The 20,184-nt window shown below is 34.1% G+C and overlaps 2 protein-coding genes across 5 annotated transcripts; both read left to right on the plus strand.

Moving 5' to 3' along the window:
- The first annotated feature begins 61 nt into the window (after positions 1–61).
- LOC105318002 (out at first protein) lies at positions 62–4,273 on the plus strand. The gene is made up of 4 exons (XM_011414854.4): positions 62–366; positions 2,296–2,436; positions 3,214–3,391; positions 3,860–4,273. The coding sequence occupies exons 1-4, from the start codon at positions 157–159 to the stop codon at positions 4,135–4,137; spliced, it is 807 nt and encodes a 268-aa protein (XP_011413156.3). The 5' UTR covers positions 62–156; the 3' UTR covers positions 4,138–4,273.
- A 7,308-nt stretch (positions 4,274–11,581) lies between these two features.
- On the plus strand, positions 11,582–20,064 carry LOC105318003 (uncharacterized). Of its 4 annotated transcripts, none has more exons than XM_066074739.1 (3): positions 11,582–12,456; positions 13,427–13,471; positions 17,361–20,064. In XM_066074739.1, the coding sequence occupies exon 3, from the start codon at positions 17,407–17,409 to the stop codon at positions 19,054–19,056; it is 1,650 nt and encodes a 549-aa protein (XP_065930811.1). In that variant the 5' UTR covers positions 11,582–12,456; positions 13,427–13,471; positions 17,361–17,406; the 3' UTR covers positions 19,057–20,064. The 4 variants fall into 4 exon arrangements, with proteins under 4 accessions (XP_065930811.1, XP_011413159.3, XP_011413160.3 ...); XM_011414857.4 differs by lacking the exon at positions 11,582–12,456 and adding an exon at positions 13,113–13,344; XM_011414858.4 differs by lacking the exons at positions 11,582–12,456; positions 13,427–13,471 and adding an exon at positions 13,602–14,018.
- The last annotated feature ends 120 nt before the right edge of the window (positions 20,065–20,184 follow it).

Below are 20,184 nucleotides of genomic sequence, written 5' to 3' on the forward strand. Positions count from 1 at the left end.
GCGAATAATTCCATGTACGTATTAACTATTTCTGTAAACAAGCATTTCAAAGATAAAGAGCGTTTATCTCACCTTGATTATCAACAAAAATTAAGTAGTGAAAGATTTTGATGCTCGTTCACATCGTTGCGTTTATGTCTTTGATTTCGCATCGATATGATGTTAATTGGCAAATTTCTTTTTAGCCTTTGTTTAGCTGTGGTACTTCCAGTTGACTGTTTGTCACAGTTGGTTGTAAATGTTAAAAATAAAGGCGGTGACATTATAAAAGAAATCATCACTGGTAACACAACCTCCGATGTCGTTGAACTTCAGTTTCAAAACACAGATGGAACCATCATCAACCAGTTTATCGATTTTAAATCGGTAATGTCAATTTGTTATTTTTTGGTATTGTGCTAGAAACATTATGATTTGAGATCTCGTGTTTCTTATATAAACCAGAATTGTAAATGTTTCTCTCTCTCTCTCTCTCTCTCTCTCTCTCTCTCTCTCTCTCTCTCTCTCTCTCTCTGAAACAGCTGAATTTTGTATGGGTTTCAGTGTATACACATTTTTTGAAAATACTGAAATACCACATTTTCTTAATGAAATGTGATTTGTCTACTTCTCATTTTCCTTTTTTTTTTTTGGGGGGGGGGGGGGGGGTAAGTTGAACGTAGGTATTATAGGCTATATATATTCAAAATTATAGTCAGTATAGTATATCTTTTTGATTTTAGATTGAAATGCAAGCCTAAATATATTGTATATGTTTTCTCTGTAAGTTACTAAACTTAGTAAAATTTATATGTAAAACTGAAAAATACACACAATAAGAAATATAGGTAAATACCTTGATCTTTAATGGAGAGAATCAATCTTTTATTGTTGATTTAAAAAAATATAATTCATATACACTCACATGTAATACTTTGAGATGATAAATCTTAGTTTGTAAAAATATTCTGAGGAATTCATACATTCCTCATCCAGAAGTGTGGAAACTGATTTACCAGTACTAAATGAATTATATGTAATCGTATTAATTTTGCATTATTTTAATTCTTATTCAACTTCTACTATAATACACAATAATTTCTGTTTTTGTACCACAATTGTTATAATGTTTATTATACACTGTACGGCAATGTAAACATAAAAAAATAAGGTATGTAACAACTGGAGAGGACCACTTAAGTTTTAAACAGTGTACATGCAGTGTAAACTGTTAATTGCTATCAAAACAAAGGAACCCAATTATGGTTCTTGTGGTAAAAAGGTGTGAATAACACCCCAGTAAACCATACATTTATAGAGGCTACTGAATATATACAGAGGGGAAAATCTGTCAAACACTATACGCATCATATATAATCTGACACATATAATACCAGAACAAATAATATATTGAAACATTTATATATATTAAAAAAATTTATCATAACAAAATAAAGAACATAAAAAAATGTGGGTTTATCCCGAATAACTTTAATATTGTCCCTAATTTCATTTATATGATCAAAGAAACATGAACAGATCTTGATTAATAAAGAGTTTATCCTACAAAATTATTATTCAAAAGTTTATAAAGATCCATCTTTTACACAATTTTTCAGATATAAAGCTGAAAAATGGTGTTTGGTAAACTGTTGAAATTTATCAGGTCACCAGGTCATTACCAATTAAAAATCAGGTCATTATAACCCTTGTTTTTTTAACTGCTCAATAAAAAAAATTTAAAGGAATTTTCAAAATATTTTTTGTGATTTTTTGTAGGAAACAGTGTGATCTATACAACGAAATAAAAATATTGTTCTATTTCATTGTACAAATCAGTATTTTACAAAATAAATGCCATCAGGTCATCAGGTCATTATACAAAAAATCAGGACATTATACCACTGAAAAAATTATATGCTCTGAAAAATTTATTTGAAAGAAGTTAAAAATTATTTCTTATGTTTTTCTGAGAGAAAATAGTATTATCTGTATAAATATGTAAACATATTGTTCTTATATCATTGCACAAATCAGTATTTCACAAAATACACGCCATCAGGTCATCAGGACATTATACATATCAGGTCATTATACAGTTCCATGGAAGACTGACTCCGCAGACCAGGGACGTATATACTAAGTAGTACTTAGTATATACGTCCCTGCCCAGACTAACCTCCAGTTAAAGTTTTGATGGGACGTTTGCAGGGGAAAGTAAAATCAAATGATATAATATTTTCTTACCTCTTCCAATTCCGCAGATTTAATTTCTGAAACACAAAGATATATCCTTTACCTTTTAACTTTTGAAAGGAGGTCCAAATTTTCCGTGCATATGTCCTGTGGGAAGAGGAATTAGGATTTACCAGAAACAAACCATTTACCCTGTGCTTTGTGTCCAGATTCAACAAAAATGAGTTCATTTCTTCAGATGCTATGTCCAAACTCAGACAGGTAAGTTTTTGAATCACAGATGTACATGTATGAAAATGTAATGTACACTGTATAAAATCAAGGACATATATACTGTTATATATGTCTCTGATAATATTATGCTGATTTGACTTGAAAATAGTTGAAATTTCATGACAAGACATACAAATCCCAAACCATAACTAATGCATTGACCAAACACTTGAAATATAAACTAATAAACATACAATTTAACTTATGATATATATTAGCAAATATATTACTTATGTAATAATGATGCAAATAGCATTATAAATTGTAATAAACGCTACATTTAACAAAGCTGGATTTTACAACACAAATAAATCTATCTATCTATGCATTACTAGTTTACCAGTGTTTAGGTCAAAAAGTATTGTGTGCAATTTTGAGAATTCTGGTAAGTAGCTTTAAATTTCAACACCACTGTTGGAAGAAGGCTACCATATTTAAGATATGAAGATGAATTATCAACTTTCAGATTTGTGTATCAGTAAGTATCAGAACACAAGGAATCGTAATTTCCAAATGCTCAAAGTATATTGCAAAAAGTTATATTAAAAGCTACATTGTAAGTTTCTATTTAATTTTATGTAAACCAGACACATAAAATGATGCATGATAAGCCATGATTCTAACAATCCAAATTTTAACTTTTATTTTATTTGCCTTTTCGAAATAAAAAAAGAAACTTGATTAAAATCATGATGCATGGAACTTTACAGATATGGCATAGCAATGCTTTACTAAGATGTAATTCTAGTGCTTGGATGTTTGTAGAAAAATCCAACAGCTATTCGTACCCCTGAGGAGGAAAAGGTTCCAGAGATGCACATCATGGACCTCCAGATGAACCTGAAGAAGACAGATGTCATCAGCCCCAACATCAAGAAGTTCTGTAAGGAAGCCAACATCACAACCTATGCTAAAGAGTCAGATATCAAGATCTGGTCACAAGGTAACTGAAAATTTATTCTGAAAAATGGATCAATAACTTAAGATGTGATCAGTTAACGAAATGTCTTAATGAACACAGTTTGAACGAAAATTAAAGGCTACTCAGATACCTAGTAATCTATAGAGAAAGAGTTATCTCTCTTTGGATTAGAAGTGCGTTGTCTGTAATTTTGTGACGGCTGTTTACTGAATATCCTTGTGGTATAACTATTATATGCTCTGTGAATATAAGACAGCAGAGTGTAACTGTGTTCATTGTCAGCTCAAGGCATGTATCAGAGAACAGTATTTTTTATTGATTATATTTTCTTTGAAATAATATATATCTAAATATTAAACATATCAGCGTGAGGTTATTCGAGGTAAAATTACTTAGAACAAAAGATATTTCTTGTATTAGATATTTAACTTGCAATTGAACGTGATAAAATTTTTAAAATTTAATTTACTGTTTTCTAATACCTGATAGCTCTGGGCCAGGACATGAACCTACTGATGTCTACAGTGAAGAGGATACACCCCGAAAAGTACACAAATTGTAAGGACACCGCTGCCATTACCTCCCCGTGTCTGTGTCACTATCACATCTGCGTTGGCTGGTACCCCTGTGGCCTCAAGTACTGTCGTGGTAAAGACTCTGCTGGGCGCTATGTCAGCTACCGATGTGGAATCAAGACCTGTCGAAGATTTCTATCCTATGACTTTGTGGTAGACAAAAAATATAATTGCCTTTGGGATGATATTTGAGATTGTTAGATATAAAAATGTCTTCCATTTTGATTGATGCGCTAGAAGGTTTACATCATACCAAGAGTCATGAAATCTTAATATCTGACATTTGTTTTTTGATACCAGTACAAGTGTCAGTACCAGTCCTCATGCATAATACAAATAGCTGACTGCTGACATATTGATTTCAGGTTAGGCAAACAATTGGAATTTAATGTAGCAAGCAGCACAAATTTAATGATGTGTTCAAATTTACCAGTATCACAAATATAACCTGTTAAGGTTTGAATGTGTTTGCAGCACTTTCACATACATTTTGGTATTGGAGCTTGGGCACCATTTTGATGATTATTGGAAAAATCATTACATATATACTAAAACTCTTATCATATTTTTGGAAATTGAGATATTAAGTTAAAAGAGAGTTATTTAGATATACTTGTACATTTTCATGTTCTTAATTTTTAGATATAAGAATATTTGGAGTAAAAGTTTGCAACTTTGTTTTCGTCTGGTACAGGGTATTCAAAAGTTGTAGCTATTGACAATTGAGAGCCCTGATATAATGGATGCCACGGTAATTATAGTGTTTGGTTGTTCTGATAATTTCAGACTTTTTTACTGTGTATTTGCCATAAAGAAGACATGTATTTTTGTATCAGATGGTGCTATACTTTGTTTTTATATGTATCCGTATTAATTGGTTGAGATCTTCTCTTTGTATCCAATGTGATCAGTTTGGTTATTGCGCATTGAAAATAGTTTTGTTGTAGATGTGTCTTGTTATAAAATGACATCAGTATGTGCCAAACATTACAAGTCTACTTAAAATGCATTTATGAATACATGTCAGTGTATTACTAAAATGTATATTATATGTAATGCTTTTTTAGATTTTGTATATTTTTTGCATTTTGATAAAGTCTTCATTCAATTTAAAGAAGATAAGTATTTGAATTATTATCATTATTTAATGAAATAATCAAACTTATTTCCGTTTGAAAATTTGAATAATATCAATAGGCATCATCGCCACCTTATTTGCCCATGCTCATTTCCATTTTTGAGTCGGCTCGCGAAGCGAGCGAGTCCTTGTTATCATAGCCGTTTCTGCGAAAATTTTGCACTACATCATTCATGCGCTAATGAAAATAGTGCATGCATGAACCTCTTTTGTTTGCATGATTGCCAATTTGAAATGGTTTACTTTTAAACAATCTTATCTTTTTTTACACATATATTTTTAAAGTTTTTCTTGATGTTTAAAAAATAAAACAAATCAAGGTAGTGTTTGTTCAATCGCCGCCCATGAATTCGACAACTTACAAGGGGAAAACCTTGTTCCATATTAAGCGTAAAATCTATTTTTAGAAAAACCCAGCTCGCGAAGCAAGAAGACCCTTGCTGTCATCGGATCTCTTGGAGTGGATTTTGAGCACAAACGTGAATCGATACTGGCGATATTATAAAAATAGTGCCTGTTTGGGAGGGTAACTGTTGAAATTGACACCCCGAGACAACCATTGTCAACGGACGCGAAGCGGTGGTTGACAATGGTTTTCGAGGGGTGTCAATTTCAACAGTTACCCTCCTAAACAGGCACTATTTATTTATTATACTGAATGCCTTAATTTTAAAGAAAATTTTACTGCTTTTATATAAAAATGAAGTGAATTCTACGGCGAACCGTACGCGCATAATATACGCGCATGTAACAATTCGTTGTGTTACCCGTTGCCAAGTGCGTTGCTAACGCTGAGGGTAATAGAACAGATTACCATCTGCGTCTAAACCAATCAGATTTCAGTATTTAATATGAAAGTATAATAAAATGCAAATAGATCCTATTTCTTCGTCATTAAAATATACTGGTCCTTTGTCTCTATCCTACGATATTTTGCATTGCCAGTCTGGCAGGCATTGCCAGTCTATCATTGAAATGTCAACAGAAATCAAAGTACTGACACGAGTTGATGATTCAGGAATCAGACATTTATTGACCCTTTTCTGCTTTCAACACGCAGAATTTGAAATAATCATGAATTAAGTATAGAAGTATCTTATTATCACTGGCTACAACATATCAAAGATAAAAAAAAAATCATGAATCGTGAAAGATAGTTTTTTAAATAAATAGGATATCTAAATATTATTATCACGTAATTTAATATGATAAAGCTGGTCTCATAAAGGTGATGTCTGCCACAACCTATGTTTAATTTATTTACAAAAGACGGAATTTTTTTTATGTATTACTAACAATGTAACCATAAAAACATTGACAAAATGTTCACAGCGAGCCGACTCTTAGGCCCTTCAGGCCTTTAATTATTATAATTCTTTCTTTGAAATATTTCATATTAGTCAACATCCAGCTACAGCCAGAATCCCTTAAGCTGACGTGACTACAGAAAGATAACTCATGGTTAGTTAAAGTTTATTCTCCGTGGTTCATTCTTTAAAACTTTACAGGAACCGCCCAACTTGTACGCTTTTTAGTAGACATCAGAGTTTTTAGTGCTTTTGATTTCATATATCATGCGTTTAAATTAACAAATAGCTGTAATACCCCCATATAATATCAGTCTAAAGTCTGCTTGGCTTAACCTATCGCTCGAAAGGGATGTCCATGATAATCCTAATTAAGTGAACAAAACCCATATTTGAAATTAGATGCATTTAAGTAATACAAACCCGGTATATTTTTTTATATCTTGACGAACTTTAATTTAACATTAAAAGAATAATAACCCGACAAAGTGATATTTAAGGAAATGAAACTTGTATTAAAATCACTCATTGATATATTGAGAATCTACATTTAGATGAAATTGCTGAGTTCTAGGAATTAGCACCAATGATTTCCAACGCATGCTTGACTAAGTTGGACAGGAACGGAGTTTCACTATGTAACATTGAAATATTCTTGGCACATTTTCAACTATATTGAAACACTGAACTCAGGGTATTCATGTAATTAATGAAAAAGCGCTGTTTATTGACATTTTTTCTTCAGTGGGAATAGATAAAATACTTTCTGTCAGTAAATCGAAATTATTGACTGTGACGGTGGACGGTAATTCCACACAGTGATGTACAGGAATTTCATCCGATAGGAATTCAGCTGATCTGTACATAAATCGACGGAGCGGGGCTTTATTGTCTGCCCATATCGCCGTGTCTCCAATTGATGACTTAGTTTCTGGTAATTAAAAATTATAATAGAGCGGAAATTACTTTAACAAAACAATGTGAAATAGAAATGAATAGAGAAATTAAGTCGATAATTTTTTTTCGGTAACACTATTTCAAACGTTTAATACATGTATATAAAATGGTGTACATGTTGACCATGCATAGTCAAACATGGTTTAGCAGACATGTTGTACCTGGTCTCAAAATGAAAAAAATATATATGTGTATTAAACACTCAACCTAGTTGGAATGTAAGTTTGTGATGTACAGTGCATCCGCACTTGTAATGAGATTACAACTGAAAGATGATTTTTAGTAGCAAAGAATTCACATTGAAATATAATTAATTCTGAGATTCAATGACAAAACGGAAACTCGATCAATAGTTTTGTATAAGAATTAAACTTTATTTAGGTACAGCAGTTACGGATATTATATAAAAAAAAAATTCCAAACCGGAGAGCTTAAGTTTTTCTTGCAGGTATTGATTGGTTCTGCCTGTTTTGTACAGTATTGATTGGTTCTGTCTGTTTTGTACAGTATTGATTGGTTGTGTCTGCGTTGTACAGCATTGATTGGATCTGTCTGTGTTGTACAGTATTGATTGGTTCTGTCTGTTTTGTACAGTATTGATTGGTTGTGTCTGCGTTGTACAATATTGATTGGTTCTGTCTGTGTTGTTCGGTTGTACAGTATTGGATGGTTCCGTCTGTGTTTATAGCATTGATTGGTTCTGTCCATGTTGTACAGTATTGATAGGATCTGTCTGTGTTGTACAGTATTGATTGGTTCTGTCTGTGTTGTATAACATTGATTGGTTCTGTCTGTGTTGTACAGTATTGATTGGATCTGTCTGTGTTGTACAGTACTGATTGGTTCTGTCTGTGTTGTACAGTATTGATTGGTTCTGTCTGTGTTGTACAGTATTGATTGGATCTGTCTGTGTTGTACAGTATTGATTGGATCTGTCTGTGTTGTACAGTATTGATTGGATCTGTATGTGTTGTACAGTATTGATTGGTTCTGTCTGTGTTATATAACATTGATTGGTTCTGTCTGTGTTGTACAGTATTGATTGGATCTGTTTGTGTTTTTATAACATTGATTGGTTCTGTCTGTGTTGTATGATATTGATTGGTTCTGTCTGTGTTGTACAGCATTGATTGGATCTGTATGTGTTGTACAGTATTGATTGGATCTGTCTGTGTTGTATAACATTGATTGGATCTGTCTGTGTTGTACAGTATTGATTGGTTCTGTCTGTGTTGTACAGCATTGATTGGATCTGTCTGTGTTGTATAGTATTGATTGGTTCTTTCTGTATTGTATGATATTGATTGGATCTGTCTGTGTTGTATGATATTGATTGGATCTGTCTGTGTTGTACAGTATTGATGGGTTCTGTCTGTGTTGTACAGCATTGATTGGATCTGTCTGTGTTTTATAGCATTGATTGGTTCTGTTTGTGTTGTATGATATTGATTGGATCTGTCTGTGTTGTATGATATTGATTGGATCTGTCTGTGTTGTACAGTATTGATTGGATCTGTCTGTGTTGTACAGTATTGATGGGTTCTGTCTGTGTTGTACAGTATTGATTGGATCTGTTTGTGTTTTTTATAACATTGATTGGTTCTGTCTGTGTTGTACAGTATTGATTGGTTCTGTCTGTGTTGTACAGCATTGATTGGATCTGTATGTGTTGTACAGTATTGATTGGATCTGTCTGTGTTGTATAACATTGATTGGATCTGTCTGTGTTGTACAGTATTGATTGGTTCTGTCTGTGTTGTACAGCATTGATTGGATCTGTCTGTGTTGTATAGTATTGATTGGTTCTTTCTGTATTGTATGATATTGATTGGATCTGTCTGTGTTGTATGATATTGATTGGATCTGTCTGTGTTGTACAGTATTGATGGGTTCTGTCTGTGTTGTACAGCATTGATTGGATCTGTCTGTGTTTTATAGCATTGATTGGTTCTGTTTGTGTTGTATGATATTGATTGGATCTGTCTGTGTTGTATGATATTGATTGGATCTGTCTGTGTTGTACAGTATTGATTGGATCTGTCTGTGTTGTACAGTATTGATGGGTTCTGTCTGTGTTGTACAGCATTGATTGGATCTGTCTGTGTTTTTTAGCATTGATTGGTTCTGTCTGTGTTGTATGATATTGATTGGATCTGTCTGTGTTGTATGATATTGATTGGATCTGTCTGTGTTGTACAGTATTGATTGGATCTGTCTGTGTTGTACAGCATTGATTGGTTCTGTCTGTGTTGTACAGTATTGATTGGATCTGTCTGTGTTGTACAGCATTGATTGGTTCTGTCTGTGTTGTACAGTATTGATGGGTTCTGTCTGTGTTGTATAACATTGATTGGTTCTGTCTGTGTTGTACAGTATTGATTGGTTCTGTCTGTGTTGTACAGCATTGATTGGATCTGTCTGTGTTTTATAGTATTGATTGGTTCTTTCTGTATTGTATGATATTGATTGGATCTGTCTGTGTTGTATGATATTGATTGGATCTGTCTGTGTTGTATGATATTGATTGGATCTGTCTGTGGTGAATGATATTGATGAGTTTTGTCCGTGTTGTATGGTTTTGGTTAGTTCTCTATGTGTTGTACGGTGAGGTTCTTTCTGTCTGAGTTGTATAGCATTGATTGCGTCTGTCTGTGTTGTACAGTATTGATTGGTTCGTCTTTGTCGTACAATTTTGGTTCGTTATATCTTAAAATGTTCATTGATTCCTTCTGGTTTTACATTTATAAGAATTAGTGAATTGACGTTCTTATGCTTTACTGTTCTGGCTGGTGTATTTGTAATTGATGTCTTACGTCTCATTGGTTTAATAAGTGTTGTTCATATCTGATTGGTTATCCAAACTATGTACAAATACTATTTGTTAAGTAAATGGTAAAACGATTGATTCTACAGTAAATCTTCAAGTGTTCTACAATATAATAAATGTGATACACAGTAGGATTATTTTAAGGTCTAATTTGTTTTGTATGTACATGTTACTTTTGGGTAGTTTCCATTGATTCTATAATGCATGTAAAGATTTTATTTATTTAGTTAAGAATTTGTACCGGAAATAGTACATGTATACTGTGGCTTCATCAGTATTCGAAGGCATCAAATTAGTATAATGCTCACCTTCAAGGTTACATTATTTGTGTGTAATGGTCCTGTCGATAAATAAGGATATTAGAGATTGAATTACTTGGATCAGCCTAACAACTAAATCCACGAAAATGATATTCAACGACTATTCATGAAACCACGTGCACAGTAGTAGATAAAACCAATAACGTTAGCCTGGTACCGAACATGAATCACGCCTCATGCCGCACAATTTCCTATATATGTATCGCCAGTCTATTAAAGTTCTTTTGAGTTATTGTCGATCTTTTGAGGAGGTTTTTGACGAATTTTAAACGGTCACGACAGATATGTAGACCTAGGAAGCAGTCTGACAAGCATAATAATAGCAATTAAACCTCGTGTTTAAAGTTTCATTAAACTGATCATTACCTTCAAAGCTTATATTCTGAATGAAATTAAATGCTATTGCAGTAAACAGGGATGAATAAGTGAACTCGATCTGTTTAAGACAAAGTTCATTGCTGCTTTTTCATTGTCAAATAGCTAAAAATTATTTTGTAAGGATTTCTCTTGTAAAAAAAAACCAACCAGCATGTCCAAAATATAGATTATTAGGATTTTTTGAAATTAGGAGAAAGTCTATGTCGTTGGTTTATTTTATTGAATTTAACCAAAACATAAAAAATGACCTTTTCATGGTTTGGCTATTTAATTGTCGAAAACTTTCCTCAAACATTTATCAAAACAAGCTGTATCCATGACGATCGTGCACGTTTATGAGAATCTACGGTGCAATATTGCTACTTATAATAAGATAAGGAAAATACCAATCTATATCGTCGTGAAATGCGATTGAAAAATAAACCAACTTTAGATCAAAGTTAAAACAAGGAATTAAACGAACTTTGGCGGGTGTACGACCGAGTCGTTGTAGAACAGCAACATGACTCACGAGGACGCAGTGATCACAACAAAACTCTTAAGATTAAAAGCTCTACGCCAGAAAAGACTAAACAGACTTTACATAAATCCCAAACAATGATGATATTGTTTACAGCAAGGAAGAAAACAATGCTCTGACAACAAATATACAACCTAGAGAATGGAACAAACATTGAAGGAGTCACTATGAGTACATCTAAAGAGATTAATGGAGAATGGTCCCACTATATATTCAAGCCAACTTGACAACGTTCGAACGGCAAAAGAAAGAGCATAACGGCTAGACTTGTGTTGTACATGTCAATTATTTCAAAAAACCTTCCAAGGTGAATTATTGAAGTTGAAAAAGTTTTGCCTGAATAGATTATTCACGACAACCATTATGATTTTCTACTAGACATTTACAACTTTTTACCCCGTTACAAATTGCATAACAAGCGCAACGTTGCAGTCAGTACGCGCACTTGCAGAAACCTCCGCGGCCTCGTATATATAGGTTTGATCTTCTGGAAATGACAGAAATCCAGAACTTTGCCGAGGGGAGCTATCTCTTCCATTAATTACCGATTACTGTCAATTCAGGTGAAAATTATACAAATTACACGCTTTGTCCGCGACTTGTGTGTTTTTATGAGCGTTGTCTATCGATTTGAGTGTCTTCTTCTTCCGACTTTCTGTAAACACGAGATGACAAGACCACCTTTGTTTATTTTGGTTGCTGTAGTAACGTCTCATTTCCCAAGACTATCAGGAGCTTTAGGTTTTCCCAAATGCAATTCAAATCATCTCCGCATAAATCAAGTCAGCCTTCCACCCGCAGCTTGTCCTTAAGTATTCATCTGTGTATATTCATATATTTTAAAAACTCCGATATTTCGAAGCCTGACATTGATTTCCGTTGTTAAGCGATGAATACACGCCCAGAATTGCAGTCTCCTGTCACCGACAAGAATTAACCTCATTACCAAACCCAGATAGCAGTCTTGGTTCCGGACAGTGGGAAGTATTATCAGAAATTGAAGTGTCTTCATATCAGACCGAACCTATTTGTGACAAATGAAGTCAAAAACTTGCAACCGAAAGGTAAGTCCTTTGTAAAGGTAAACAAAACAATAATCAGTCAGATTAATTAAACATGTCGGCATCGCGATAAAAACATACGGCTGGTGCATTCATAATCAAGTATCGTTAATTGCTGATGATAATAAAGATACAGTTAAATTTTTCGGGTTTTAAAAATAAGCATGCTTGGAAAAGCGTTCGTTATGAAAGTGTATTGATTGAATCTTCGGGAATTAAAAAACTAATTAGAATTTACTGGGGGTTTTTTTTAATTAAATCTCTCTCTCTCTCTCTCTCTCTCTCTCTCTCTCTCTCTCTCTCTCTCTCTCTCTCTCTCTCTCTCTTTAATATTACTGTAAGGCAGTGCACTTATTTCGTGAAGAGTTTCATCAGATCCGATTATCGGATTAACAATAGAGAGACCATGCACATTGCACTATATACAAACACTCATCCACTTAGAAATACCTCAAAAGGGTACACGTGGTAATTACCTCCCTACAACGACGCACAAATATTTGTCCTAAGTATTAACTAGATTTTAGTGCGAAAATGAAACAAATGTTTCAACTGCAAAACATGCCATCGTGCCATTTTAAGCCTTTGTTTAATTTTCAGATCTATTTAAGTTTTTTTTTGTATTTTGACTAAGCTAATAATCGTTGAGCGCTGACATCTGTCTAAGTACAAGGTGAAAACGAGACGTTTCAATAGCTGATAAATAACAAAGACAACTGGAACCGACGCGATCCAGCAGAGAGATCAGAGTCTCATCAATGATTCAAATATCATTGGAGACATTTTGTTTTTAACGCTGTAACCGGATGTCACATGACTTAAAAAGTAAAACCTTGGGATTGTTTAAATGAGCCGCATGGTGGCAGATTTCATATTGATTACAATATAGAGGTATCTGTCATTGGTTCATCTTGTCCTTTGTTTATTGATTCCAGGCTTTATTGTGCAATTAAATATTTTTCTATCATTTCAGATGGCAACGCTGAATATTGTGGATGTGATTGTACCCGCTACTTAGGTAGGACATATTATTTAAACTTCTCCGATATTAAAATTATTTTCTATGATACTGCTTGAATTTTAAAAAATCATATTATACTCATATCAATCACTTCTTTGTAAAATTGAGGGACGCATTGTAAGAATTTTAAACGAACATGTCGTGCCTCCTTTCTCTGTTGGAATGAAGTATAAAAGACTAAAAGAAGTTTTAAAGTGATTTGAAATGACCGTAAATCAGAAATTAAAGCTGCGTGTATAGAGAAACATCAATACACAGAATTCTTATAATCCCCTGCTGGAGAGACGCATAAAACTTAATCCAGTGCTTTATATCAATATTGGATTAAGGTGAAAGAAAAGATTAAGTGGCCCGTTGTCTGCAAATTTGGATGCAATTTGTATACGTGTTTGCTGATTTCGTAATTTTGGAAAAACTATTACATCATGCGTCATTGTCTGTTTCTGGTCAAACTACGCGTGCGGACCGCAGACAACTGATGGGTGCTTACTTGTCGCTGTGGGGACTCCTTTGTGGGACTTCCTTTCTCTTGGGGTCAGGGCAGGTGAGACCTGTAACGGGAGACTGTTAATATACACTGTCAATCAACTCTGAATTTTTTCTGTCTATTCCATTTTAGAGTAATTTAAGATTTTAAATTTCTGTGTGAAATGAAAGTATTAACCAGTTGAGATGTTTATTGAGATGAATAATGCTGTAAATTAGATTGCCAATACTTTCACAAATTGCTAAAATTGGACAGGTATGATCTCAGGGATAGAAACATGCTTTGGCGCACATATTTTTATTAACCTTAGATGAGATCACTGATAAACTCATTTATTATGTAATTAGCATGCTTGCTTAATTATACATGGGTACAGTAATGTAAGAGTAGCCTAAACCCAATATTTCCATTTTTATACTGGTTAAATAAGTTTCCTTTTTCATTACGAGCCTGTATGTATTCGACTGTGTACAGAAAGTATATTGACTTCTTATGTCGCGTAAGTAAATCATATACGTACAAATTAATATATATATGGATATATTTATAAATGTTAAGTTTGTTTAAGATTGCCAGCTGCTATACCTTGAAAACTGACATTACACAAGCTATGATACAGGTCAATAACTTGTTGGTGTTTTTTTTTTTTTTTTTTTTTTTTGAGGGGGGGGGGGTACTTGACATTGACTCCTGAAACGACCTTGACATTAATCTTGATCTTAAATCATAGCTAGATTGTGGACAGAGAAATAAGAGACAATTTCTAACACAAAACGAAATATGTTAATTGATAGAACACAATGTTTGTAGGTCCGTGTTGTAAAATTATTTATCATTTTACTCGAGTCCAATGTGCTTTGAAATGGGTAGTCCATATATATTTAGCATTAGATTTTCAGCATATATGAAGCTTGGAACATACTAGTAAATTTGTTTTAATTATAGTCAATGGATAATTGACAATATATTCGTGTACCTATATACATCTACAGTGTATACACCAGGCCCCAAAATTACAGGTCTAATTACAAGTCTACTTTTTAACCCCCCCCCCCCCCTCCATTTGACGACGACAAACTTCAATTAAATGAGTTCGTTGAACTCACGACAGTATTCATTTACTAGTAATGAGGAACATACAATGCAATCTGTAATTTTTCCTGCGATGAATGAAAATGTAAGACCAGACAAAAATATATTTAAGAATGTAATAGGTAGGAATAATTGGTATAAAATATTTTTTGCACATGTGAAAAAGTTCAAAGGAACTAAACAGAATTACAATTTAGTACAAGTTCTTTACTTATCAACCCAGACCCCTTATTTGGTTATTTCTACAGACGACCAAAAGTCATTGATGGTTTATTGGTTTATGTCTTAATTTTTAAAGCTTAAACTGTTCAATCCTTTCGTTTATGTTTTTCTATAGAATAGATATCGATGCTTCTCGATGACAATATTTTGAAAAAGAATTGTATTTATGATTGGCGTAAAAAGACGGATTATGATTCCATGTACCGGGCAATGCACTGTGTAAAAACAGTTTGAGGGTCATTTAAAGTTCTTTTGAATATGATTAAGAAGTTGAATACATATGGTTACGGTGATCCTTCGTGTAAGATTTTGTTATAATATTTCAAAAAGAGTTTAAGACACCTATAAACTTCTCGATATTTAGAGCAGATATAAATATGATTTTTAAAAGATTACTTTCTGAAAATAATGATGAGAAAATCGACTCAATTAAAAAAAATGTTTCGCCTAGTTACAAAACAAAAATCAAACCAGACAATCTCTCTCTCTCTCTCTCTCTCTCTCTCTCTCTCTCTCTCTCTCTCTCTCTCTCTCTCTCTCCTGATCCTATATAGGGGATAATTCGGACTGTTAATAGCAAAATCTCGCTGATAACCGGAATACCCCGAGAAGTCTGTCATAAATCAACGCGGGACGCCGTACATTGTTAAACAATTATCCCGAATTTTTATTCGATTATTGGACGATTTACATCGATTTGTGAGAGCTATTATAATATTTTGCTAGAGGGCACTGGTGCGAGCAGGGGAATTAATTAAATCTAGTCCCTTATCTGCAAAACGTTTTCGTTTTTATTTGAATGGGTCGAAATATGTGAACGGTTAACCAAACGATGCAATCGGAATAAGGACTGACAGCAGAAGAATGCTTTTATTCATTCAGACGGTATAAAAAGGTCAATATAGGCCGATCTAGAATGCAGCTTGGTTTGAATTAATTGATCTGGATTATTTCGCATTACAATAATAAATCCTTTCCCTGCATAACATATCAGCTGTTGCCCTTTCTACCTATACATGCTTTTCTGCCAATAAATTCTACGAATCTACTTCAAGCTATTTTCGCACTCTTACACGCGCACTTAGAGGTACCTGAAGAATCAGAAGGTCCATGCTTCATTGGTCATTAAACACACGTGAACTGGATTAAGTATAAAGGAGTGTTGATGCACGTGCATATGTTTATATAATATATCTAATCCAAAATAATCTCATTTCTTGTTCAACACCTGGTTTTGTCAAAGTGTATGTATACAACATTTCAGATGATGACGTAATGGGCACTTTTATTTTGTAGAACTATTTTTAAAAATATTTCTACTGATGGGAAACCTTAACACACAATGTCTATTTTAAGAGCCTTTTCTGGTGTTTAACTTTTTGGTTTTTGGATTCAAAGACTTTTGATTTGCCTTAAACTGGATGGATGAATGTACACATGTGTAAATGGAATGGAGATCTATCTTCTCTTTACTTCCTCTCCGTCGGTTATGTCAGCTTCTGAGGAAAAACGAACCCATCGCGACAAGTTTTGTACATTAACCTGTTCGATTGTTTTCAAGCGCAAATGGATTACTAATGCAAAGTAGCACTTTAAAGTAGACCCGCATTGGTTTAACTGATGTACAAGTGCGCGGCCAAAACACATTATACTGTAGTGGATTTACTTTTGCAAAAATAATCACATGATAAAGTTACAGCGTCGTTAGTTTGTCGTTGTTAAACCAATAAAATCTCAAACCCTCTCATTAAGCACCAAGTACAAGTTTGGATAATGCACAATGTATAAACGAAATTAAACTTCCTCTTGAAATGTCACTGTCAGATCTGAATATTTAAACTGCAATAAAATATGCGGGGTGATATCGATCGCAGAGAAGAATAGACCGATCCTTGTCATAGTCCTATCATAAAAACCAATCATTGCACCCCAGAGATGCGGACAAAACCCAAAAGAAAATATAAACACGTTTTGCAAATCTAAAAAGTCCTCGGTAGCAGTTTTTTATTTATAATTCGCAATTTAAAAAAAAAAACATCAGCATAATTATCACGATGTTCATGTAATTATTTTTTTATTCTCCAGAGAATGGGGCTGAAGAAAACATAGAGGCCATAATGTCCTGAGAACCATGGCTGCAAGTGATGTATGCCAAGCTCACAACGGCCATGTGATCAACCAACATGGGATGTCACGTCCGAACTCTAATCGGTACAGCATGGCCATCAGTGGTTCTCGTCCTAAAACAGACCAACCTTCGGTCACTCCTCGTGACGTCACTGACTTTAGGGACCAAGATTCTCTGGTCTCCACAGAGAGGTCGAAACTCTTGCAACGACCGCTGACCGCAAGACCAGTCACTAGAAGAAGTAGAACTTTTGTCAAAGACGAGAACGGACAGAACGCTCTAGTTTATCATGGCAATATGTTGGGTACAGACATTAAAAACTCACATGACCCCAAGCAGGTGCCCTCTTTGATAAACGGCTATTACGGTTATTGTCCAGGATACAACATTCAGGAGTTCAAAGGCATCATCCGTGACGATGAGGACTACTATCTTGATAAGGACCCAATCGAATATTTCTACAGCCCCGTGTTCGATTTGTATCCTTGTGGCTATTTGCTGGCAAATAATTCAAAACTAGCTAAAGATGGAAGTGATTTTTCGTATACACATACCTCAAAGGGAGGATTTAAAACCAAAGAGCTTTTCGAGGAAAGGATGTCAAAGGATACGATTAATACGGATTCATCAGAACAGAGCACTAATAAATCTGTCAGTGATTTCACTCTTAGAGCAAATCCCTACCCTCCCAAAAGCAGACTCCCTGTCCCCGTCTCCAACCCTACATTCAAAAAATCAACACTGAAACATGACAACAGTCCAACTGTTCAAACTATCGAGTATCGCAGGGACTTGTTTGAACCCAAACAGAAAACAACTCCGAAGAGTTCATTGGCAAACAATTCATCATCATTGTCACACGATTATCAAACTGAGCAAACAAAGGCGCCCAGCGAACGCACAGGCACGCTATCTAACTCGAAAATAAGTTACTTAGGCGCTAAAAGAAAACAAAATGATACACTTATGAAATCTGATTTACCCAAATCAAAGTTTGATGTCCCTAGCAGAGACTATAATGAGAGGAAACATATCGTGTCTGAGGGGGATTTACATAATCGACCTCCGAAAGACGATCCGAGCACTCGGATGAAATCCCGCGAGAAGTGTTCAAGTAACAGGTTAGCAGAGTATTCCCAATACTCATCAAACCACATTGTGTCTAAAAAACCGTCGGAATTAAACATTGTTAAAACTCAAATGAACGGAAAACAATCAGTCAAGTATCCAGGCAACCGAGAAAAGAGTCATAAGTTTAATGAGAAATGGACGGCGACGGGTCGTGTGTTGGATAATCGTTCGCTTCTAACGAAGCAAAAATTAGCAAGCATATCAAATCAACAAACCATGTTTAAACCCAAGCCCCCTGGAATTCCAAATCAAAACAAGTCACGTGATCAGTTCGCTGGAAGGCGACCTCTGTCGGAAGACATAAACAATATCATGAAAGACAATAGCTTGGCGGAAGACAAAGAGGAAACCTCATCTGGACTGGTTAAGGGGAGACATCCTTATTTACGGACAGGGAAGGTCACTTTACCGAAAATCCGGCCGCAAACGGAGCGTCCGGTGTTAGTTGAACAGAAACCGGTAAAATCGCCCCCTAGAAAATTAAAACCAGTTTTGGTCAAATTTGATAATATGCACTTTTAAGAAATCAAATAAGATGATGAACATATATATTTATGTGAACAATTTGCAAACGATATGCTTGATGATCACATTTTGCAAATCTGTAAATTACTGATAGGTATACATGTACATGTAATACGATTGTGCAATTTCACGTCATTCAAATCCATTGCTTGCACGTCTACTTTTTAAAATGTTTTCTGGACACCTTGAATATAATCCAATTATATCTCTTTACACGAACTTATACACGTTGTGATATACTCAGGTAAGATTTGAAGAGGTCTTGCCAATTCAGTCTTTTAGACTTGTATGTTTTATTGTAATCAAATTAAATGTACACAACTACGGGGTGCAAAACGGTGCTTATGTTGAATAAGAAAATAAATCAACCTGTCTAAAGGTTTGAAAGAACTGAAGCAGTGAGAAATCTTTATGTGCCAAGACAATGTCTCAAACAGACTGCTTTCTTTTAATTTTATATACTGAGAATGTCTTTCTGTTTCTTTGGATTGGGCATAGCCATGTGTACTCTTATTGGAAAAATATAGAAATGTATCATGACGAATTTGGTTGAATAATAGGAAAATATAAAAAAAAATTAAAATACTACATAGTGGTGAAGATTATTGTACACCTCTGACCTTATCAGCTGTACTCTCTCCTCAGTGTTAGACATACGGGGCTCGCTCTCACAATATCTTTTTTTTTTAAATCAGTTCTTTTACATGTATTTGTTTCATTCGTTTGGAGGGTTCGTGTGTAAATTCATTTCAACGTGTGTCTCTGTATTCACCGTTTGTGTTTTTGATTGTTTCACGTCAGGATTTTGCTTTTTATTTTATTTTTTTATTTATTTATTTATTTATTTATCTTCTTTTTTTTGGTTTAAATTATATTCAGTTTTCTCGACCCGCTTTACATGCCATGTACAAAAAAAGATGGATGACATTCATTCATGAAAGCGACATATGACGTACGCATTTAATTGTTATTTGATTGTAATTGTTAATAAACTTTAACAAACAATTTTGGGTTTTATATATATAACTCTATCTTTAGATATCGTAACTATGCCATGATCGCAGTTGACTTCATCTGAAGCTAGATTGTTTACTGCCGTGTTTATTACACTAACTAATTTATTTA

This window comes from Magallana gigas, chromosome 2, assembly GCF_963853765.1.
Source record: "Magallana gigas chromosome 2, xbMagGiga1.1, whole genome shotgun sequence".
NCBI lineage: Eukaryota > Metazoa > Mollusca > Bivalvia > Ostreida > Ostreidae > Magallana > Magallana gigas.